Source organism: Caloenas nicobarica, chromosome 3 (genome assembly GCF_036013445.1).
Source record: "Caloenas nicobarica isolate bCalNic1 chromosome 3, bCalNic1.hap1, whole genome shotgun sequence".
Classification (NCBI taxonomy): domain Eukaryota; kingdom Metazoa; phylum Chordata; class Aves; order Columbiformes; family Columbidae; genus Caloenas; species Caloenas nicobarica.
In genome coordinates, this window is record NC_088247.1 from 56,758,575 (window position 1) to 56,783,110 (window position 24,536).

The following is a 24,536-nucleotide window of genomic DNA, read 5'->3' on the forward strand; positions in this document are numbered from 1 at the left end:
TACTGAGGTGAACAGCTTAAAGAGGAAAGAAAAAGAAAACGTTTAAAAATGCAAGTACTTCTAGGAACTCGGTGTTCCCAAATCTGCTCAGTTATTGTTAATTGTAAGTTTGCTTGATTACTTTCTTCTTAACCAGAGCCCCATCAGCATTCATGACATGCTGCAAAGCACCAGGGCTGAAGAGCTTATGCTTTATCCCAGACCCAACACAATGAACAAAGGCAACAGCTGACACGCCAGATTGCATGAAAGCCTTTTTGTAGAGATAGTGGAGGAAGATTGTGTGACAAAAGGAAGAGAGCAGAGTATTGCAGGGGAGGAAAGGCTTTTAGCTAACATCAGCATGTGCTCCCCAAACCCAGCAAATCCTAGGGAGCTCAGGTCTCTCCACAAGGAAGACTCTGCAAGTATTCCAAAACTCCTTTACGGGCTCAGCTTACTTTGCAAATTGCTGACACCCAGTGTCCCACTGGGAAAGCAATAATGAAAACATTATTAAGGGTTTAATTCTAGCCATGCTGGGTGATATGAAGTATTAAAACAGCAGCCATACACAGCTAGGCATCTGATGCTAGAGACAATCTGTAGGCAGCCTCCTAAGAGCCACGACAGGTCAGCAAGACAATGTTGTGTTTCTTGAACCCAAGACTGTCCCAAGCACCTGGGTTCAAGCCTTAAGGACAGTTCCAGACATCCTGAGGGCAACGTATGGACTCAGCTAGGAAGCTGGGTCAACACACTCCAAAGTTCATATGGGAAGTAAAATTTTATATTAGAACAGCTGATCCATCAGCGTCAACAAGAAAAAAAGTTGAAAACATTTAGTGTGTTGGGAAGGCTTTGTTATCCTGCAGAGTCTCCACCTCCCTCTGAGATAATGGAACCAAACATGACGAAAGGAAAACAAATGATGGACGGCTACAGCCATAGAGAGACTGTGAGGCTGCAACTTCCATGATCTCATTGGGATTCACCTCTCCCTACAATGCTCTTTTGAACAAGCTCCACAGAGAGATAAGTGCTGGTCAGGAGAAGGTGTAAAGGTAGTCTTGGATTTCCTTCAGGCTTAAGAAAGGTATCTGTGTTTTTTCAGCCCTTTCAACTATGAATCCTCTCCTGAAGTCACACCATTTCTTACAGAAACCACCCATCACAGTTTCCGTTAGGTACACCACTCACTTCAAGTCCCCATGCTCAAGGAAGCAACTGAGACCTGAGCTCAGATCTGAAGAGGCATATGCTGCTGCCAAGCTAGGCTGGGATCAGCCTCTGAACATCACCAGCTGCAGCCTCGCATAAACATTTCCCTTTTTATTTTATGAAAGGAATTACTCGGCCTTCCGAGACATGACAGATGTGATGTCCCATTAGATGAATTTATGTAGGAAAGTACACTAAGTATTATTAAACATAAAGAGGCAGACATCAAAAAGCTGAAAAGACAGAAGTATCGTTCTATTCCTGAGCTGTTTACACCTTATTCACCTACTACTGGCCCCGCCTGAGCCAGAATAGTAGATCAATACAAAGTAAACCTCAATTTGACTCAGTATGCCTGTTCTTGTCTCCCTGGTCAAGGGAATTAAAAACTGGGTCTCCTGTATCCCAGGGGAAGGTCATACCATTAAGCTCCTGGATACATGCCTTCCCTGTCCTAAAAAAAGAAGAAAATCTATTGCCATGACAATGCTGAAACAATATTAAATGTAATTAATGTAACAAAGTAACTAAAGACCTTAACAAGCAGAGAAGCATCCTTCAGAAATGTGAAGGTTAGCAAAATCTTTGTAACTTAAATTGGAAAGAAGAGAGTAAGGTAATATAAGCACCAAAGCGCAGCTGGAACCACCTTTAAGGACATTATATTTCCATGTTACAAGCACTACAACACTCCTAGGAAGAAAGCACAGCCACCATGGGTCACATCCGATTTTGGGTTAGTCATCTAAAGCAAACAAGAGCTACAGCAAATGTTCGTGCTCTACATGCTAAAATGTTCTCAGATCTGCTAAATGTTACAAACCCTCCACCTTTGATGGGAGGATTCCTTCACTCCGTGACATCTCACTGCACCCACAAACTACTGACTGCCACGTCACATCATTGGCAACGCAAACCTTGTTTGCCATTGGCAAGGCAACGTAACAAATTCCATCCTTAAACAGGTACACTTGCTTCCTCAAAGGTGACGCTTGCTAACAGCTATGCTTGCCTTTGCTGAAGTATTTCCCAGCTACTTGAAGCTGGAGCATATACAATGAAAGCTCAAAATGCAAACAAAAACGTATTTTCTCAGGTTTTCATACCTGCTTTTTATAGTACTCCTGTTACTGAACTGTTTCAACAGGTATAATCAGCTCCTTGGGCAGAATTAAGATTATATTAAGGTTTGTGCTGGCCCTTACCTCATCATTGCCTGGACTTCGGGCTTTGAACTATATTCAACATTCCAACATGACAAAGGCACTAATTAAGTTTACTGGAGAGGGATAAATACCATCCTCTATTTTATACATTTTAAAAGCTCCTCCTACTATGCTTCTGAAACCCACGGTGGAAACAACAAGGATGCCTAAATGTTAAATGTGTCATCAGCAATCTGGATTTTGTTCCCATCCCTGTTTGACTCCCAGTGTCAGGTAAGGACACAGCTCCTGACTTCCAACCTTCTCCGTGTAGCTGGCGTGAGACTGGCACACCATGGGGAGAGGCACCGGCACCACCATCCTGTGGCACCTGGTTCTCAGCTACGGCCATGCTGAGAGGGCAGCCAGAGCTGCAGGAGATGACTTTCATCTCCCCCCACAGACACTTAGGCCTCTCAAACCACCAATCGACATAAGTAACAAGCAAAGCTTATGCCTTGCATCATAGGAAGTTTCCTCACCAAATCTGCTAACTCCTATACGTTTTAGTAAAACTATCTATGAGGTGACTGAATCAACACAAAGTGGAAAAATACACAAAAAGCAGAGTCAAAGGTTTTTTAAAAGACATCCATAATTTTAATATGCTGTAGAGCAAGAGTTATTGAAATAATAAGAAAATTACATATACAACTAGATGTTTTTGCAAAACAGAGATGTAAGACATCCAGATACATGAAACCAGCAGTCACAGTCAGCCACACCTGCATCTTGGCTGACTCAAGAACATAGTATTGGTGACAAAGGCTTCAAACCAACCATCAAAACCACACACGCAACTATTTTACACAGAGAGACATTAAAGAAAAAAGAAAAGCACCATGAAAATGATAACAGAAAGCAAGCTATCAAAGGCCAAACATCTGTTTTAACCAGCAAACAACAGAAGAACAAAGTTGATGTACAATCCAGTCATATGCTTTCTCCAGCACGTATGTTCTTCTCATGCACTCATCAACATATCAGCTTAATTAACTCTTGCTAAATTAAGTAGCAGCCGTGCTATGCTGACATGTGGCCAAAACAGTTGTTTTTTAAATACATGCTGCTGGGGAGTGCAAGTTCAAGAATTTGTTACAGGTCAGGTATGACATTATCTGTGGATAGTGTTCATCATGCAAATAGAATGTGTTTTGCCAGGTGGGCATGAAAATTTGACGACTTTGCTTACAAGTGACACAAGCTCAGGTGTAGCTAATTTAGGATTCTGTAACTTTGCTTGGCAAGTGCTACCAGGATCATCTACCACAGCAGCAGCTCTCAAATCCATGCCGGACCTGAAGTGAGCAAAAAAGTCAGAGTGTGTTGTCCACTTCTTCCCTGTCCTCCTTCTGCACCTTCTCAATACTCAAAATACAGTCCCTGCCCCATCACTTCACCTGCACGTTGCACCTCATAGTCTCACTCTTACACTTCTTCAGCATCCCAAGGGGCACAGGACATCCCAGTACTGGTGGTGGGTTCTTGCAACAAGTGACTATGACTTGGGCAGCAGATAGAGAGTTATACAGGTCATCTAATCTTCCTTCTCCTTGTGCTGATGCATGTAAAACCCACCAAAAAAATAAAAATGCTGCTCTTACACAGAAAGTGCTGCTGAACACATGCAGTAGATGAGATATTTTTAGTCAGCTGGGGTGTTAGAATAAGTTAAAACAAATCAGGGTAGAGTTTTGATTGTTGAATTTATATCATCAGAGTAAGAACTAAACTATCCGTTCCTTTATCTGTACCACAAAAGCCCCGATTTGTGATTAAACAGAAGTCCTTTATTTCAGGTTGGTCCAGTGCATCACATAAATCAAGTAATATCTTCTAGGCAGCATACCACATCTCTGGCTTTGGGGGAAAAAAAAAAAAAAAAGCTTTAAAGTGGACATCTGAAACATATTAACTGTTCAGATGAGGTAGAAGCGGGTAGTTCAATGAGGAAGCATTTCTATAACAGAGAGAAGTCACAGTGAATCTTCCATTGGAGGCAAAAAGCCTTACTATAGGCATCTAGGGTTCAGTACAACTATAGGATCTGAATAGCTGTGATCTCCTACACTGTCTATCATGGCACATGAAAGTCAAGGTCCATCTGTGCCTGAAGAGATGGAAGCTTGTGAAAGGGTCTTCAGCCAACGAAAGGGCTGAGCAAACCAATGATCGGTGGCTGCAGCACGTGCTGGGAGCACCTGCCCTGCCCAAAACCACAAGTCCTGCTGGTCTCCTCTGATGCCTCCAGCCCCTTTGGTGCAAACGCAGACAGCCAGTTCCTTGGCTCAGCCAGGGGCACCAGGGGGTCTTGCCCTGGCAAGTGGCGGCCCTGAAAGCTGGACTGTTGCTCCTTGGCAATTTGCTACAAAACTCATCCCTGCCTTCTCCAGAATCTTTTAACAACCAAAGTAATTTCTAAGTATAGCCTTTAAAACATGACCTGAATATGAACCACTGCCTTGACATCTTCACAAAGCCACAGAAAGCCTGAAATTAGGAGTACTGACTAACGTTAAGGCTGCAGTTTGTGCCTGCAGAGACTTTGCGTGGAAACCTAAATACTGACAATTACTTGCATGACAACATTGTGTTCTAATAGTGACAACCTGCATAAGTATTCAGTCTCTCAAAATATTCTTAGGACCATAAATCTTACTGGGAAAGCTAGGAGTACTTCCAGTAGTATTTAATTGCAGAGTGTACGGGGTTTTATTTTTAATTAAAAAAACCTATTTCAAGACTTGTTCAATATTCCAACACATAAGCCTTCCATGGTTATTACAGAAACTCACTTTAAAACAAACAACTCCATTAACCAGTCATTTTTGCAATAAAAAATGAATTTTGAAGCAGCAAAGTACTGTGGGAAGAATATTCTGCAGAAAAAATACGCAGTACTATGCTAAAATAATTTAGCTAGTCAGCAATGCTGCTGATGAGCAGTTTCCAGGCTTTACTTGAATTTTCCTGACAGATGCTTTTAGAAATAGACCCTTAAGAATAAGACAGTCTCCTCCAAAAAGCACGTTGGGACTAATTAATCTCTCTCTGTCTATGCAGTGCAGTGTCTCATCAGTCTCTTCATCACTACACCATCAAATAATTACCTAGGTACTCTGTAAATGGATTATCTAGACAAAACAGCTAAAGATTTTTCTGAAATCCAGCTATCTTACTACACCCTCTATCACCAAAAAAATCCCTAATTCTCTGAAAATATTAAGAAGTCGATTCATCCTGAGAAGTGTTAGTCATAACTCCACTTATCTTTCAATCTCATTTGATTAATTGGATGTGCTTTAAAAAAAATCAAAAAGCCTCAATTATATATTTAATAAATAACTCCTTGCTAATTATATTAATATTTAGCAGATTCTCAAACTATAACAATGCAGTGGATATCGGCCAGCCATGACTGCTCTGTGCTTTCCCAGCACAGCTTGCTAGTATTAATTCCCCTGCTCCTCTCTCATATTTTCTCTCTCATGAAGAGCTTCTCATGTTTCTGCCCTATGCAAAGAAAGAATAAAACCATTAGTCACTACAGCAATTGCTGCTTCAGAGCTCTGGCAACACGAAGTGAGAATTCCAAAGTGAAAATACTGTAAACCAAATAAAACTAAGGATTTGTCCCACATGCTTTTAGAGATTGTTTGTGCAGACCAGCATCATAAAAACAACCCCCAAAATCTCTGCTCTTTCTGAAAATCTTTTAGTCACAAATATTCACTTGAGAGATGCCTAAATGGTAACAATTAAAGAATATAAAAATGAAGACAAAATGGTTTAAGGGAGTTTGGGGAAACTAACCTTGTGCATGTCTTCGATACAATCGCATGAAGCGGCTCTGCAATCCTAAATTTCAATAGGGTAAGAGAAGACTCTGCACATTAATGATCTCTCCTGGTTATGAGCTTTAATCTGTAACCTTTACTATAGGAATGCAATGGAAAGCAGCAGGTCCAGCCACTATCAACCCATCAGAAAGCAGACCTCTGAAAGGCTTTCAGTGATTAAATAAAACCAAAACAATACACTTTCTTCACTTGAGGTTTAAATAAATTGATACTCAAGAAACAAAATAAAATAAACCTACTGAGCCTCCCAAGTACAGTGTGTTCTAGGCATGCTTTAAAACTCAGTGTCAAAGGAGTAGGTTTGATGCCAGCCTAAGAAATCTCACCAACATGAGAGCTCTCTTTTCTCACAGCTCTTTTCAAATTGCCTGAGAGATTATATGGAATTTTATTTATAGTTACTGAGTTATTTTGTAACACTCTCCATGCATCCATTTTCGCCCCACTCACAACAAAATAAGAATCAAGGTTTACATAAAGTACTCTAGGAAAAACATCTCAAGTCTCCCCGGCCTGTTGCCTTTACCACCTGACTTTCTGCTTTCCTGTCAGATTTTCCAATGCATTTTATGGAGCCCTAAGAATCAAGGTCAAAACACAATCCAAAACCAGACCCTAATTACAGATGTATTTTCTCGAACAAGAGTTACTGTTCTTCTGGGTTGGCTGGGAAACCCCAGGACACTTCTCAGAGGGGACCTAAACAATGAGAAATGCACTCTTCAAAGGAAAACTTAAAATAACCATTTATAATGTGACTCTGTCCTGCTTTTTCATATCACCCAGAGTCAAATGAAATGCAGAACAAAGAATGATAAAGTCATATTTTCACCTAAAGACACAAAACATTTGCTTGATGCTAAAATTCTGAAAATTGGAGTCCTAGATCAAAAAAGGGGAAGATGAAGTAACAAGAGAAGAGTTGGAGGCAGAGATGGAACACAGGCACATCAGAGCAGAAACTGCTAAATAGACATCAGCTGTGGACAACTCCACAATTTATTGCCCAAATGTTCAAACATTCAATGGAAGATGAGCCTCTGAAAGGAACAGGGTCAACTCAAAGAGTCTGCAGGACTACCAGTTTCAAAGGAAGCCACTCTGGGGAAGAAACACAAAACCAATATTGTTATTAGAAAGAGATCTGCTGGATAATGGGAGTTAAATTATAACAGGCAGATACAGAAATCTGCGTGCCCCAAAAAACCAGCATCTCATCCATAGCAAAACCTGCACTGAGAAAAATTAAGAAAATGTCTACGAGCAGCAAAAAGGAATATGGTAAAGCAGCAGAGCACTCTATGGTCCAGCAAGACCCAGACATGATTGTGTAAGAACAACCAGAGAAGTGAGAAAGGGTTTATTTCTTAAGCACTTCCCTGATCAAAAGAGAGTGGCTAAAAGAAGGCCAAGCAAGACTGTTAATTTGAGGGAGGGATTATGAAAGGAAAGAAACACAACGAAAGAAGCTGGTGCTAATACCCTGCAAGGGGAGCAGGGCAGCCTCAAACCAGACAACGGAGGTATGGCCCTTCAAAAGTCTCCTGCAGGTGATGCTGGCTGCCATCCACACACACACAGCTCCTCCAATCTCTTGCTGGACCAGAATCTCCCACAAGTCAGCTAGGGATAAAGACTCACCCAGCAGACCTGGATTAGGGATTTTAAATCTAATTTTTTACCTCAGGCTTGACACTTTCTCGCCTGTGGCTTCGCAGAAGCCAGAGAGAGAAAAGCATGCTATAAAAAGCTACATTTCTTCTAAAAGGGATAAATGAAGCTGAATATTGGAAGTTAAAAAATACTTTTTCTGTAACAGGAATGAAAAACTGAATTAGATGACAGATCACAGGCCCAAAAAAGCATGACTGATTAAAACTCCACAAGCAGTATCAAAAAAAGACAAGCCTTTTTTTTCTTCTTTCCCCCCCGCACCCGCCACCTCCGGTCATTTTTCAACAAACTGACAAGAAAGAAAATTATTTGGCCAAACCACAAAATGAATCCACTGCATTTCCCAGGCTGATACTTCTTGAGGTCCACATATGATGCCCACAGGGGTGTCCCACAGCCGAGGGCACCACCCCGGCATGGGGGGCTGGGGGTGCCAGGAGGTGGGCAGCACCGCACAGGGGGCTGGGGAGAGGGCTGGCCAGGGGGCTTGTGCAGCCCCCCCACTGCTGTCATGCAAGGCATCGTGTGGCCCCTTTGTATCCTGTGATACCAGGTAAGAGCTGTGTGAGCCACACACCATTCCCTCGCCTCCACTCTGAGCATTCAGGTGAGCTGAGGAGACCCAGAAAACAGCAGAAAAAGTTAAAAGGCCTTTTCTAAGTGAGAAAGACAAAGATTTTTTACAATTACACTGTTACTGATAAAGAATCCCCAGTCCATGGGTGCTGCCTCTGATCTGACAGCACCCCGTGTGCACACGGGCAAGGAGCAGCACGGCTTTACAAAGGCTTACCAATGCACACAAAGCTCATACAACAATTTAAGATCACACAGAATCAAAAGAATAAAACAGATATTGGGGAGCTGTAATTCCCCTGAAGCGTGCAGTATAAACTCTGAAAATGGCATGAATCACCAGAACCATGAAGTGGGACTGGAGCCCCGTCATTCCAAATGTATAACAGTGCCCGTATCCTCCTTTTTCCCCGCAGTTGTACAACAGTGACCCACACGGCACCACCCCCTTTTCCTCCCCTGCCAATGACCGATGTCTTACTAACACTCTCCTCCTCTTCTAATTCCCAGCTATTCATTCATTCATATTACCCCGGTGTCAATAGGTCCCAGTCACAGGCCCACAGCAACCTCAGCTCCCACACAATTATTCCCAGTGCAGTTCTCATCTTGCCACAGGACTCGGGTCTTACCCACGAAGCAGGTTTTAGCTGTTCCTTACAGCCTGCCAAAGTCTCAATACACAAGTGAGTGAATGCCAAAATAATGCTCACATAAGAATTACTCATGCTGGGAATCTAAAATGTTACATGCATCTTTCCTACCAAAAAGGAACTACAGCTATTTGGATTTCATCCAAGCAAACATTTTCAATAACAGATATGCCTTTTAGACTAAAGCAAAAATTTCCATTAGAAAAGATCCAGTGATATTTTACCAGATTCTTCAATGAAAAAAAGACCACTTGGAGGTAAAGGTGTTTGATAATTGAAATTTTGAGTCAAATTTGAATGCCAGTATTCATCTAGAAATCAAAAAAGTACACTGGAGCTTGCTTTCAAATTGAAAATATGGTATTTTAAAAATTATGTGCACACTTTTGTGCAGCATGTACACCACTGTTTATAACCCCAGTTTCCCACATCTTTATTTTCATCATATATGTTCATCAAGACCAAAGAAAACAGAACAAAATTCTCCTGGACTGAATTCCAGAGTCTCTTAAAGCAGGAGCATCGCAGTCATATTCCTTGCTCATCTCTGCTGTTGACATAGAAAGGGGAGGGGGAGTTTCCCAACACCCTGGCTCAGAGTTTGGCATCTAAGATGTCAAAAAGGCAAAGATCACCTCGTTCGCCTGAACTCAGCCGACTGGAAAGCAAAACCATTTCTTGACATTGGCCCTAAGAGATGCCAGGTTCGAGTCGCTCTAATACTTTATGAGGGATTTGATATATCACATTTCTGCAATGCACAGCATTAAAGGATTTAAAATACATCACAACATCATGCTAACAATCCTTTGCAAGACCTCGGGTAACAAGACACACTTTGAAATTCAGCTTCTCTGCGTGCAGTGCTACTGATGCTGCATCTGCACATCCTACACAACAATTTCTGACTAAAGCTAAGAGAGATCATACACTTATATTTGAAAGCTCTGGTGATGAGATGATAAAACGTTGCCGTTTTGGCAGAATACCAGGTTAATGATCTTAAGTAAAAAATGCTGAGGTTTTTTTTTGTTTGGTTTTGTTGTTGTGGGGTTTTTTTTTTGATTGTTTGTCTGTTTGGTTTTAATTAACACAGCGGCTGTTACCTAAGTTCTAGGTTTTCCAGATAAGACATATGATTTCAGAGCGCCTTTTTGTTGTTGTTTCTTTTTCAGAGGGAATAGGGCTGGGAAAGAAGGGCAGAGGGCAAGAAGGCCCACAACGACATACCTCAAAAAGAGGCGTAAATGGGAAGGAAAATTTAACATTCAAATTCTACGTTAAAATGGTAACTCAGCTGCTTCACCCCTTTACTTTTTAACTATAACACACTAGTTATGTTGATGGGGAACTAAAGCCAGCTTCAGATCACTAACCGATGGTATGTTCAGACCATCTGGACAAGAAAAAGACACATTTTTAGCAAACTGTAACAGATCCTCCACAAACATGCTTAAGAGTGTGACCAATTATCTTATCATCACAAGTATCATTTCCCCTGTATATTTTTATTTACAATCTTTCTCTCTTTCACATAGGCAGTTGTAACTATTGATTTTTCTCAGTCTATATATTTGCCTTTTGTTTATGAATATGAATACATCAGCACACAAAACAAAACTGGAGGATAATACCTAGTAATAGACCATGGATACTCTAGAAGTGCTTAAACATACAACAGTTTAGGCACAATAGGAATTTATTTAACATAAGAATTTATAATTTGATTTATTCTTACTGTGACTGTTGAGTTACAGCAGTAGCAATTAATTTCTTACTAACTACAGAATCCAGGAAGATGTAGGAAGGTGAAGCAACCGAGGTTTACAGGTTCAAACAGTTTGCAGTCTTTTTTTTTCCCCACACAATTTCGGATAAGCCTAGTAGGAACAGAAATATAGAGGTCCAGCCAGAAGGGCTCCAAATCTTCACCAGGATTTATGGTTGCTTTGGATTAAAGGGGGAGTGAGAAGCAGCAGGTGAAGGGTAAGACTGGAAGTTGTAATTGTGAAGGCAATGTTTACAATCAAAGCAGGTTGAGATCCACACAGCAACACATGCTTACACCAGGGAAACAGAGTCATTTGGGGAACATTTGGTCATTTCAATGATCAGTAACTCCAGTGTGGATGATTACCCTTCCAATATCTACAATGTTAACTATATTGCTACCTGGACAGTTAAAGAGAAGACGAGTTCTTGTTTTTGTAATCCTTCAATAGCATGTGACAAGGCTGAAAAATGAGATAAATAACCAGGACTCTGGCAAACATTCTCTGGAAGCTGATCCAATGCAGTTAGGCAGTTGAAAGCCGCAGCTTCAGGGGAAACTGAGGCTTTCTAACTGCTCTCTAGAGCCAAAAGGAGAAGATTGTATTCCCATCCCCTCCTGTTCTCTGTCATTGTCTCCAAGAGGCTGAGTTCCTCCCTCCTCTGCCTTGGCTCTAGCCACTACTACTTCCTTTTACAAACTACTTTAACTCACTGTAAGAACAGGAAATATCCAGCCCTTCTGTTGCTTTTTCATGAGATAATTGACTCACACAAGCATCTTCACTTGTGCTTGGCAAACCAGAGATAAGCAGTGAGCTGGGAATGGGCAGCAGGGACATTCTTCTCCCATATCAAGGTGAGCTGCTCAGGCAGCTTGTCCTCATGAAATCACAGCTCAACATAATCCCACCTCAGAATTAGCAGACTGGAATATATAAGTGCTTCTCAGACTTCACATTAACCAACTTGCAGAACTATCAGAATATGTATTTACAAAAAGAAAAAAAAAAAATATTACCTTGGTAGGGAGGATCAGGACTGGAGCGTCAAATACTTGCAGGCAGTTTATCTAAACTAGGGATTAGTCACTTCACAGATGCAAGTATAATGGACAATTTCAGTGCATTTATACTCCTCTGAAACGAATTCCCCTTGAACTTCAAATGCTTCCCTGCAGTGTATTGACACTCAAGTGTCCCAGCAACAATCAGCATGGGTGCCAGTCTGCCTTCCCTAAAATCTGCCTTATCTAAGTTTTCCATTTTCTGGGCTATCGCTGTTTATTATTACTGTGCAGCAATAAATCAGCTGCAGATAGGTACGTTCAACAGAAAGGATATAAGATTGCATGGTAGAAGTGGTCTAAAATGTACACGTTAGCTGATAACAAAAATCTCATTCACCTAGGATAAGATGGTTTGGCCTCCCAAGGAGAAAAAAAAAAAAAAAAACACAAACCAAAAAACCACAAACAAAAAACACACACCAAACAAAACAAAACAAACCCCACAAAAATAAAACCCCACAAAAGCACACCAAACTCAGAATGAAGTAAACCCCTACAAAAAGACAACCTCAGAAAGAAAGCTTCCACTTAAATTCATACTTTGCTGCTGTCATTTACATTTTCAGCAAAATCAAACAGTGGTAAATGTGAACTGCAGATTATGTAAAAAATCCTCTGCCTGGAGGGTTTTAAACATATGAAATTCAAACCCAAATGGAAACTGGTAACAAGACAAAAAACAATACCAGTCCATAAACACAAGCCCAAAAATACAAGCTCTCAAGTCCATTTCTAGCAGTGCTGTGATTACTTAACCAGAAGTCAAGTGCGCCAGGTCAAAATTAAGAACAGCCTTCTTAAAGGCAGGTAATGTGAAACTTCTAAAAATTCATCAGAAAATTGTACTAATGAACCTCCCAGGGCTCTAAAAATGTGAACTGATGCATGACTGCAATGGAATTCTAAAATTGCCACTGATTTACAGGCGATTTTACATATATATACATACAAACATATATATTTAGGGAGGAAAATTTTATATAGTTTTTAAAAAGGTGATCTACAGCATACAGCAGGCACCTGAAGCTGTGAGAACCCGCTCTCAGATCTGGCTATTGATTCTTCTCCTGATGAGAAGCAATGTTACAGAGTCAGATCTAATGAAAAGTGCTTTGTCAGCCTGGACTTTGCAGGAATTCATGAATATGTGATGTGAGCCCCATTCCGTTACATTCATATCATGCTCTGCTCAGTGAAAAGGGCTACTGTGTACTGAGGCACCCTTATTTCAAACAGCAGCATCTTGTGTACCTAAAATCTCCTCCTGAGAAAACTAAAAGCCAAAATCCTTGCATATAGCAAAATATTTCCAAAGGAACTAGTGTGCTGTGCTCTGATATTCTGAAATCTATTATTGGAAAAGATTGCTGTAGAATACTAATGTCTTTACAGCTTCCCCCTCGCCTCTGCTTTTTTTAAAGGAGCAACAACTGAAAAGTCAATCACAGTGGGCCTACATCTACGTAGTGGTTATGTTACCTTTTGCTCCTTTCATTTCGTATAAATTACATTTCATGCAGTGAATTCATGCTTGTAAAAGTAAATAAACACAAGTCATCACAAGAACACACACAACAAAAGCTATTTAATAAGAGTGCATTTCATTGTATCTCTTATTAGGCATTTTATGGAACATGCCTAATATCTTAAAATGTAATACTAAGCATGTCTACATATTTCAGAAAAATATAGAAAACATTTAATTAAAATTCAGCCAGGCAAATTCGATATTGATGCAGAATTACAAGCATAAGCTTCTGCCCTTGTTAAAAGCTTGATTCTGCCATTCCTACAGGGCAGATGTCTGCTCAGAAAGCAAATACCTCTTTAAATCAATAATGCTTTTTATGAAGTAGGATACTGCTCAGCACTAACAAGAGTAATGAAACTAGCCCTTTGTGATTTAACTGTGCAACATCAACTACAGCTAAAGAAATTATAGTTGATTCATTTATTTTCTAAAAAAGAAAAGAGAACACTGCTGCCTCTACCCATGGGCCCTCTTGGAGGTCAATGGTAAGAGAAGTGGGTAGCTTTCCATCTTTGCACACTGATCCTCTGCCTGAAGACATCACCTTTTAAATGTGATTCACACGGCAGGGGCACACCCCTATTCTGACCACAGTAGCATTATAGAGGAAAAAGGAGGTGGGGTGGAAAAGACTGTATTTTTCAGAAGCATCTGGATACAATGAAAGTCCATTCGCCAAGTGATGTTGGACCAAATTTTCGAAGTTGTAGATGTGTCTAAAAGACATTGCCCCAGAAAGATTTCTCAAAGGCACCAACGTGAAATAGAAGATGACAGTTCAGAATTCAAAGTTTATTATTTTGGCTATTGCCTGGTAGGACAGCTACTGTGCTCAGAGATTCCTGTGTTCATGACAACTGCACAAACAGATTAATTACCGAACTGTCTCTGCCCCACTTCTAACTGTTATCTTATTGCCCAACAACCCACTACAATTCTGGTCCAAATTTCTTAACCAATCCTGCCAAATCAGTTCTCAACTTCACACATTGTGCAAGTACAAGATACACTTCAAGTTTCTGCATAGGGACTCAGAACAGATACTTCATTTCAATTGTTCGTAAAATGGCATCACTGAATCCAATACCGCAGTCATTTGTGCACTTCACTGAAATGGCTGCAGTGACATGAAGAACTGCAACATACACTGACATTTGGCAGCAGAACCCACAAACCATCTTCACAGGCTCAGAGAGAATATTCAGCTGTGGCACCTCAAAAAAAGTCTGGGTTACTTGAAACTGTACTAGAAAGCTCGGCTGTCCAAATACATTTCACACCTGCATGGTTTTACATCACTCAGTTTTACAGAAATAATTGAGAAAAATAATTACATTGTCAGAATCCTTAGCTTCCCAATTTTCATATAATAAAAAGTCTGAAAGGATTTTAATTACCTTGCACTTGTCTGGACAATGATTTTTCTTTTTTTTTTCTAATCACATGTTTATGATCTTTGTAAGGATGTTGCTTCTTATGGAGAGTCCTATTGCAACAATCCATAAAGCATCTACGATTTAAGATGATGTTTAGAGAAGACCTCTTCCTCCAGATCACAAGTAGAGAGATCTCAGATGCTTTCACTTCTCATCACTGTCCTTACATCAGCAATAAATATGCCAGAGTTCATGCAAGCACTCCCTAATCCAATATTAAATGAGCTGGCTTAAAAGAGAGTAAGAGACAATTAACACAAGAACTGCCACTGGAAGATGGTTCAAGATACTACTGATATCTTAAACCACCTCAGCTATTTTAAAATTGGATTTGTCCGCACCTCTGCTTCAGTAGAGATGTGCATCATACTGCCACAGCACATTTCAGAGAAGGTATGTAAGCCGTTTTGGTTCAAGTGAATCACTTCAACAATATGAGTGTAGTTAATGTAGTACAAATTGGCAGAGATAAAAATAAGAAAATATTTCAGGCCAATACCAAGTAGTTTATGCAGTAACTGTGAAAAACACAAGTAGATTTGAAAATTTATAATTAAAAGTGCCCACAATTCACTCATTCTGTTCTTAAAAAAATAATTTTAAAAAAATCCAAACAGTTTATTCAAGGAAGAAAACAAACCTCTTTGATTTCTGTTCCCAAGTTCCTCTTGTGGCATCTAGTGACTCAAGACAGAATACCTGTTCCACTAATATCTACTCATAGTCCTCAAAAAAACCCCAGTTTTTGTCCCCCAGTATTAAAATTCTCAAATTCGGGAGCGATAGCAGCACAGAGTATGTTTCTCTATCTTGTTGTTGTTATTAATTAAGTCCCATTTGCTGCTCCTGAATTGCTACTATTTAGTTGCACTGGATGGGTGTGTTACAAAGTAATGGAAGATGGATCAACAGCTGTAGTTATTATGAAAATTATGGCAGTACATCAGAGGAATTGCAGCTGCTCAATTCATGCAAATAAGAGCTACTTGACAATGACTATAATTACACAGCATGTCGAACAACATAGCTGAAGTAAATGTAGAGAGTACATATTTCAGAAAGCCAAAAGATTCCTATTTCATTATGTTCACATTCCCTAAACTCCTCTTTAGGGATAACAGGATTCACTGTTAACAGGACTCACAGATAGAGGAAGATCTGCTACGTGTCCCTGGTGCATCCTCCTGTCAGCGCTGCAGCTGTCAGATGCGGCACCTCTCTGCACGTTTACTCGGCATTTACAACACAGCATGTGCTCAGAGGCCTCAGTCAGAGCTGGGGTTCCAGTTCACCGCGTGCTGTGTAGAGATGAAGAAAGCTCCCCGTCTAGTTTCAAAGCCAAGGAGGATGGCTCCCCAGTGGCTCAGACAACGCAGGTGCCATCTCCTCTCCCCAAAGCCTGTTCCTGATACCTGGAACACCAATGTAATGCTCTAGTTTGCTTTGATCAGTATTACTTTTGAATATATTCTATATTGAATATATTTTGAATATAGAATAAGTACTTTTAGCGTGTTCTGGACAAACCCTTTCCCACTTCAGGCACTGAGGTCCACTTAAAGAGCACATTTCCTTCTCTTGGATAAAAACTCCACTAAAAGCTCCTCATTTTCAGAGAGGCTGTGTGCAGCGCTTGTCCTGTTACATCTGTAGGCTGTTTGCACATTAGCAACTGTTTAAATAAAGTGACATTTTATTATTTTAGTTTCTCCCAGTTCCTGTTCTGCATTCAGCCTGTTTAATTAAAGCCCTCTGGTTTTCACCAGTTGTTTCATGCTGGCAAATCCCTGCACCTGCACGGAAAAAACCAAGGACAGAACCTCATTTTCTTTCCTCTGCATCTCAAACTCATTTCAAAAACCATACAGCACAAAATTATGTTATAAATAATAAACACAGAACACAAAATACCAGACTAATGGAGTTTTATTTATTTATTTTTACTTGTGACAGCCGCATGAAGAGATATAAGGGGATATACAATTTTGCAGTTCTCCTACCTCTCACTCAGGGGTGAGAACTTGAATCCATTTGGTCCACAACACAGTCAGTTGCTAAAGCTCCTTACTGCACTTGTTTTATACAGTGATCAAAACTGTATAACTGACAGTAAATAATCTTTCCTCTCTACTACCAGGAAACCCAAACCTTTTTCCTGTGAAGTCTGCTGACAAAGCCCACTTCCAAGCGCGTTTGAATTTGGGGCCCTGACTCCTGGTAGAAGTGGTACCTCAAGTTCCCCACATTTCATAGGTGTAGGCATTAAATCATCAACCCAACATGACAGCTACTCAAATTGTCTATCTTACCTGAAATCACATGCTGTGGTAAGTTCTGCTCCTCCTCCAATCGCTTTTCCTTGCACTAGTGCAACACTGATCAAAGGCAATCTATACAAGAGAGTTTTGTAACCAAAATTAATGCTTTTAGTCTTCTAGAAATTACAAAAGGATTCAAGCAAACCATGTCTATAGTAAAAGATCGGAAGAATACAGTGTTCCAACTCATTCAAATAACTACATATCTGTGGATAAGTAGCGCAATACCAATTCCACTTCTGCTAAAATGATTATTCTTTAATTCATACAGAATCCCAAAACGAAACAGGAAGACAGATGTATCAAATGGAATCAAAGACCATGTACTATGTATGAAAAATACATGCTACATATTATAGCTAAAAATACTATCTGCAAGAAGGAATGACAGGACAGTGACACAAGACCCTACACTGAGCTGGTAAACTACAGAAAGCAGTAGAAAGGGACACAAAGAACTGCATGGCTGGGTTTTACTTCTACTTTAACAGAAGCAATGACAATTTCTCAGGGCCCAAGTTCACTTAGCAGCTGCAGCACACTTCATACAACACACAGCACAAGTGAACCCACTGGAAGAGGGTGACCTCATTTTTTCTGTCATCTATGGGGAACCAGAAGATATGGGTCTGAGTGCCCCTACATCCACACTGATCCATTTGAGGCACCTCCTTCAGGATCACAGTCAGCCTCAGCTCCCTCCGAGGGAGATTGATCCCATCTACAACAGATGTCCCCAGGCAGCAGTTGAGTGCTCCCCCTGAACCACAGCTTCAACATCCTCTAAGTCGAGACACTTGAGGTGAGAACTTAATCTTCATACATCTTCCTCCTCTTTGCTTTGCCCCATCAATTTTGATTATATGGAGACCAATGGAATAATTCCGATCCTGAGGATTCCTTACAGTACTACTAACTAAGTCTCCAATCTCCTGGGAAGTTTTACAGAATAATGTTAACTCATAACACTTTCTCATCTAGATTATTTGAAAGCAAAGAATATTTATCTTCAAAGAGCTCTGAGCAGAAAAAAGACAGGCTCTACCACACAAGGATTTAATAGAAATGTGATTTCTTAAGGGAAGCTAAATCTAAAGGAAAGAGAAAAATGTTTTTCAGAAGTACCAGATGGTAGAACTGAATACATTCCTCTTATGAAGTGGGAAGATTAAATAAATATATTAAATAAATGTTACCTGCGTAGGCTGCATAAGCTGGCCCTGCTTATTTTTTAAGAGCTACCGATTTCTACCGAGTTACAGAAATCAGCTTCAGAAACTCTGAAGACCTTGATTTCCTTACCTCTAGGTATCTCCTGGCCCTCCACATTTAAGCCTATAGCATTTTTTTCTCTTCCAATCTCTGGAAAGCTGAAAACCATCAAGGTCTAATTTAAATCCATAAATACCTACTTGATTAACATCTACAAATACAAGGTCTGCAATTCAGAATAACATACTTAAAACTATGTACTTAACTTTAAACATCTTGTTAAAGACTTAGCCAAAACATATTCTAATGCTTATAATTATTTCATAAAGAAGGGTAAATAAAATATATTACCTCATAAGCCTGGTTAAGGTGTTTTGCATAAACATGCACATATTCATCCCATCCTACAAAGAATAGGAAATTAAAAAATGTTAAGTGATCCTAATGTGAAGCAATTAAACACACAAATGGAGTAGACAGGAGTATTCATTATATTTACTCTAGCTGGGTTTTTTCTCTTTGGTTAATCTTGCCTGAATTCCAGCACAACCCCACTATGCACAAATAGAAATCCTAGTATAAATCAGGTTTAAAAAAAAATAAATCAGAACTCAATCAATTTATATTAATTTCAGTTATAATGAAGCCACTGTTGAAGTCATTGCAAAACTGAATTTCTATGATGTGAATTTTTACATCCCTTCCTCTTAATTTCCTCTTCTCACTGCCAGTTAAACACCCATAAAGCTGAGCTGTAAAAGTCTGTATAGGACCACAGAGCACTGCATGCTTTTTACTGTTCCAAATTCATAAATTTTTAGACATGATACAATTCACCAGGTACTTTTTTTCTAATTGTTTGGGCCAAAAGCATTTCAGAAAAAAAAAAACAAAACTACACACACAACAAAAAAAACCACAAAAACAAACCACAACAAAAACCACACAGACACAAACCCCAAAACCAACCAACCAAAAACCCCACAACCCATAGAAAGAAGATTCTTCTTCTTTCCCCCCTCCTTTATGTTTTACATCAGCTTGCAAACAATAGTGAATAAGGAACATTTGTTTCATTCTCTTCCAGAACAAGAACTAAGGGGCTTCAAATAAAAGCAGTTGCTGCTAGGTTCAAAACAAGTATTTCTCCCTACAACATGTAGTTAAACTGTGGAACACTTCGCAGCAGGGCATTGCAACCTCTAAAAGACTACACGAATTCAAGAACTAGATAAACGCATGACAGAAAAATCAACGCAAGGTTGTTAAATACAAGGTAAACACCTAAAGCTCTGGAAGTCTTAGTCACAAGTTGCTGAGGACTAAGAGAATATTTGAAAGCAAAATCATTATCTATCTGCCTTCCCTGTCCTTATATTCTTTCTCAGGCATTCAGTACCAACCAGGAATTTGACAAATGACAGACTAAATGACCCAGTATGACCATGTTCATTAACACACTGAGCTATACATGTGCCATTTAATCCAGATTTAAAAAAAAAAAAAAAAAAAAAAAAAAGTTTGGACATTGTAGAAGTAAAAAACCAGTACATAACAATTTCAGCATGTATTTAAAAAAAACCACCACACACAACTAAGCAAATAAAACCCAATAAAACCAAATGGTAGGAATGAAAAGAACAAACAAACATCTCTTCATTGGTATTCACTAATTCCTAAAGCACAGTTTTACAGGGACTGGCAAGTTAAAGAATCTGCCTTAATTAGAAGCTTCTGACTCATACCTCAGGGAAAGAAAAGATATGCAGTAAGTCTTCAGCACATCTTGGAATAGGACCTTGAAATAGTAGTAGGTCAACTTCACTTGATTTATTGTCCATTTATTCAGGCGTTCTCAAGACCTACTCTGGCCAATGCCAACCAGCATTAGGGTGTTTAGGGACAGATCTCTGTCTGCCACAGCAATCGCTACACAGCAACCAGTGAATTCAGTTTCATTACATTAACAGTCTGCTTGAAAATTTCAGCACATGTTGATTTACAAAGAGGCTTTTATTTATCACTGACGCAACCTCCTACATCTATTAAGACCAGCAGCAACATTTCCATTTCAAATTAAAGAACAATTGAATCCTCCATGATATCTGTCTTAGCACTTCTAATCAGGAAGAAGATTTCAAAACCACACAAACATACAAGGTACCAGTTCTCAGGCATGGACTTCCACAGTTCTCACACTACAACCATCAGGATGAAGCTGCAAAAAAGCTCTTCAGAAAAACTAATTTTTCACTTCATCACAGCAGAGTCCTGGCATTCAAACTGCCCATCTGAATTCATACCAAAATGGTAATTAAATATTAATGCCACAACAGACCAGCTTGATAAGCACAGTTGTGACAGAGCAGGCAAAAAGAAAGGTCTTTATATTCTCAGGTGGTAGAGAGATTACTGGTATCACATTGAAAAAATGCCTGCACAGAAAACACCCTGAAAAAAACCATTATCACAATTACTTGAGTCTCGGCTAGCATACCCTTCAAACCCTCCTGATAAGAAAAATAAAGCTACTGTCAGAGTATTTTATCTGAATAAGAGAGGTGCTCACTGGAGTCTAGTGGAATAATCACATTTTCAGTCTTAATACTGTCCTTGGAGTAAGAAGAAAACTAACACGCAGAAAGTGAAGTAAAATACAGTATGCACTAAATACAGAAGGATTAATAGCTTGTAGTGGGGCTGGGGGAGGCAGGGAAGAAGAAAGTCACCTTTGTGAAGTAGAAAACTGTACTCCTGGCTCTTCTTGCTGCAAGAGTTGAGAAACCACTTTCAGTACAGCCAGAATAGTATTTCCAGACCATCTCTAACTGCTCCAAAGTCCTCCCTGCATGGCTTACAGCTTGGGAATCTCTGTCCTAGGGTTTCAAAACAGGGACTGAGGCAAGTGAATATCTTCTTCGAGCCTCCTTCCTCTCAGCTGTCCTTTCAAGAGCTTCTCCTGCTTTTTGGCTAGCCAGCTCTTCAAGTCTCACTCCAGAATGAGGTTCCTGGTCTTGGGAACCAGGCTTACAAGGACAGGAAAACAAAGACCAAAACCAACTTTTTTGGGTTTGGGGTTTTTTTAGATTCCATTCTTCCTTTGCTTTCTGTGGTTTGGTCACATAATGTTAGAACTCGCCAAAGAACAGGCAAGGGACCTAGGTTTGCTTCAGGGTTAGGAAAAACTGAACATGGGAGGAGGAGGAGGAAGAGGAGGAAGAAGAGCCACTAGAGGGCATGAAAATCCTTCGCCATTCTTGGTCATTAGTCTGCTTTTCTTGCACCACAGGGACAGGCAAAGTGTATCCTAGATTTTGAAAAATATGATCTTCCCACAATCAACTGGTTGAATAAAAGTGTTTTCTATAGTTACTAAGAGCTATGGGCTAAAGCAGCCTTGCAAAAAATGAAGGAAAAACATACTGGTTCAGGCACGAAGCTATTCACTTCTTTTTGCCTTAGGGATCCCTGTGGACAGAAAACTTAACCTAATGTGCTTTTAACCTGAAACCAGACAAAACTCTATCATCTGCAGTGAGTTAGAGAGCAGGGTTCTGCAAGACTAAAGAACAGCAAATGCTATTCCTTATTCTATTAAAGTTTTATTAAATAAAGACTAATAAATCCCATGAAACAGATGGTTTAGGAATTGGCTATTACAAAGAAACCCTCAGTTCAGGATGAATAGTTTGAACTCTCCCAAGAAAGAGAAAGCAATCATATTATTCTTGGAGCATTTCTGGTCACTCTTAGACTTATATTTCAGTACTGGCATGAAATTAGATTCTTTGCAGAGAATTTTCAACAAAGTTATAATTAATACCCACACAGTGCCTTCTGCCCAGTATCTCTTATGGACCCTAATCCTTAAAAGAGCCCACTCTGCTACTGCAGTGGCTCCAAGTAATTTGTATGGAAGCAGAATCACTGAGAATTACTGAATGCAGAACTCTGAAGGAAGGTCATGACTACAGACAAGAAAAGAATTGGCCCATGCTTAGTTTCAGTTCCTTTTCTATTGCTGCAATGCTGAAATAAGATGAAAATTTCAGATTTTTTTAAAAAAATCAATTAAAAATAAAATCACAGATACATCTATATTTTTAAATTACCAGTGCTCATAAAGTGTCCAAATGAAAACTCACTAAAAAGCATTTATATCTATAAAGCATGGTGTCTCCATATTATGAAAAGCATACCTCTCATGGTGTTCCACAAAGGAAAAAAAGCCACCTGTACCTTTTGAAAACTGGACCGTCCTATTTATTTTATCAGGCCAGAAACATCTAAGACATTGTGGTCTTTTATGGTAGTTTGTTTCATCAACAGAAACAAATCATCACTAATGACAAATATCAAATTAATCAGTGTTTGAGTTGGTGTTCTTATTGGAATGTTCATTTGAATGCTTGTGTGGTTAAATCCTGAAACTTGAAGTGGCCGCAAAAAAGCACCACGATGCCCATTACCACAAGTGCAAAGCAGGACATAAAAGCAGCACAGGAAGGCCCCTTCCCCTGTAATTGACAAAGTCCTACTTCACACATTGCCAAGAATGACATATTAACCCACAAAAAGAATTGCGCGCATATGAAAGTTGTCAAGACAGGGTGGCACGAGTGAAAAACCGCCAAACCCTGACCCCTTCAGCCCCATAGTTACACACAACTCTTCTGACTGCACTACAAGATCAATGCCAAAGCTCTACAGCAAAAGAATTGCATCTGTTCTTCCATTTTATGTAGGTCCAAGCACTGTTTTGACAATATTGAAACCTTTCCGTAATAGCAGCCGTATTGCTTAAATTGGGTTTTGACTTCATAATATATGAGAAATTATTATTTGTATCCTGCTTCTAAAGGTCAAACTACTGAAGTACCAGTTATTTGATGTGTAAATTCACCATATGCTGCCCTGAGAAACTGAAATGACATTTTTAAAAGAAAAGGCTAAAAAGAAAATGTGATGTAGGAATTCAGAGTTATGAATCAATTACAATAACACTTAAGCCATGGCTTAAAGGGTCTGCCAGCATTTTTTGAACCATTAAAAGCTCTATTCTGTGACTTGCATGTAAAATTGCAGCCGGGGGACAGTGCAACACCTCCATCTGAAAGGGATCTCAGAATATCAGAAAGCTTATTTTTCTTCAAAACTTATTTGTATCACTACTTACCTGGGAGTTGGATATTGCTTTAACAGCATTCAAATCAGATCCTGAGCAAAAGGTGTTTCCTGCACCATAGATGATAAGGCCTTTACCATCCTTCCAGTTTTCCAGCTCGGTTACCCTTTCCTGCAGTCCTAGCATCATTGTGCCTGTTACAAGAGGGGAGAAGCAAAATTTTTAACAGGAATTTATTATTACCACTATGTCTTAACTTGATTTTGGTGGTGAAAAATGTAATGTATCATTAAGTGATGGGCATCACCTTAAATCCCACACACAAGCACTGACATATGTTTTTTCCTTAAAGATGCACTTCCTGAAATTCTGAAGCATATTCTGCAATTTGTTACACTCACCAAACAAAGCCAAACAAACAAACACACAAGGAGGCAAACATAAACTTCACCTGATTTACTCGTTTGCACACATTCAGGACATGTATCTATCCAGTTCTGTCCATCTAGTCATTTTGATGTTATTGCTATTTCACCCTGATCAAAGAGCTGGCAAAGTACAGAAATCAATCATGTGCAAGCTGGGTTCAAGGTACGACCAATCAATGTTTAAATAAAAACTTCTAAAAAAAGGCTGAAGAGCAAACTATGTTGGAGGCCAAAGACATTCAATCAATAGAAAATAAAGATATATTTGAAAATAGGAGCAAAGTGCCTTTTATCTTTTGAAAGGATGAGAATAAAAAAAGATAATTCTAAAACACCCCTGATTCCCTCCCTGGTACCTTTCTAGAAAGGCTCTCTTTACAAAGCATATCCTGGGCTCCAAATGTAGGGATTGTACAGTAGTAGCTTTCTACTTCTAGCTTAAACACAGTATTCTCGTATGTTCACAACATGTTCATCAG

General features: G+C 39.6%; 1 protein-coding gene across 2 annotated transcripts in view; it reads right to left on the reverse strand.

The window, feature by feature from the left end:
- The window catches only part of ECHDC1 (ethylmalonyl-CoA decarboxylase 1), a 41,253-nt gene that overhangs the window by 4,573 nt on the left and 12,144 nt on the right, over nt 1–24,536 (reverse strand). Inside the window, exons 3-5 of one of the 2 annotated variants that reach the window (XM_065631693.1) lie at nt 23,681–23,823; nt 18,856–18,908; nt 17,284–17,364 (exon numbers count right to left, since the gene is read on the reverse strand). In XM_065631693.1, coding sequence (XP_065487765.1) covers nt 17,284–17,364; nt 18,856–18,908; nt 23,681–23,823 — 277 coding nt within the window. The remainder of the gene's footprint in view (nt 1–17,283; nt 17,365–18,855; nt 18,909–23,680; nt 23,824–24,536) is intronic. The other variant, XM_065631694.1, reaches the window with a different exon arrangement.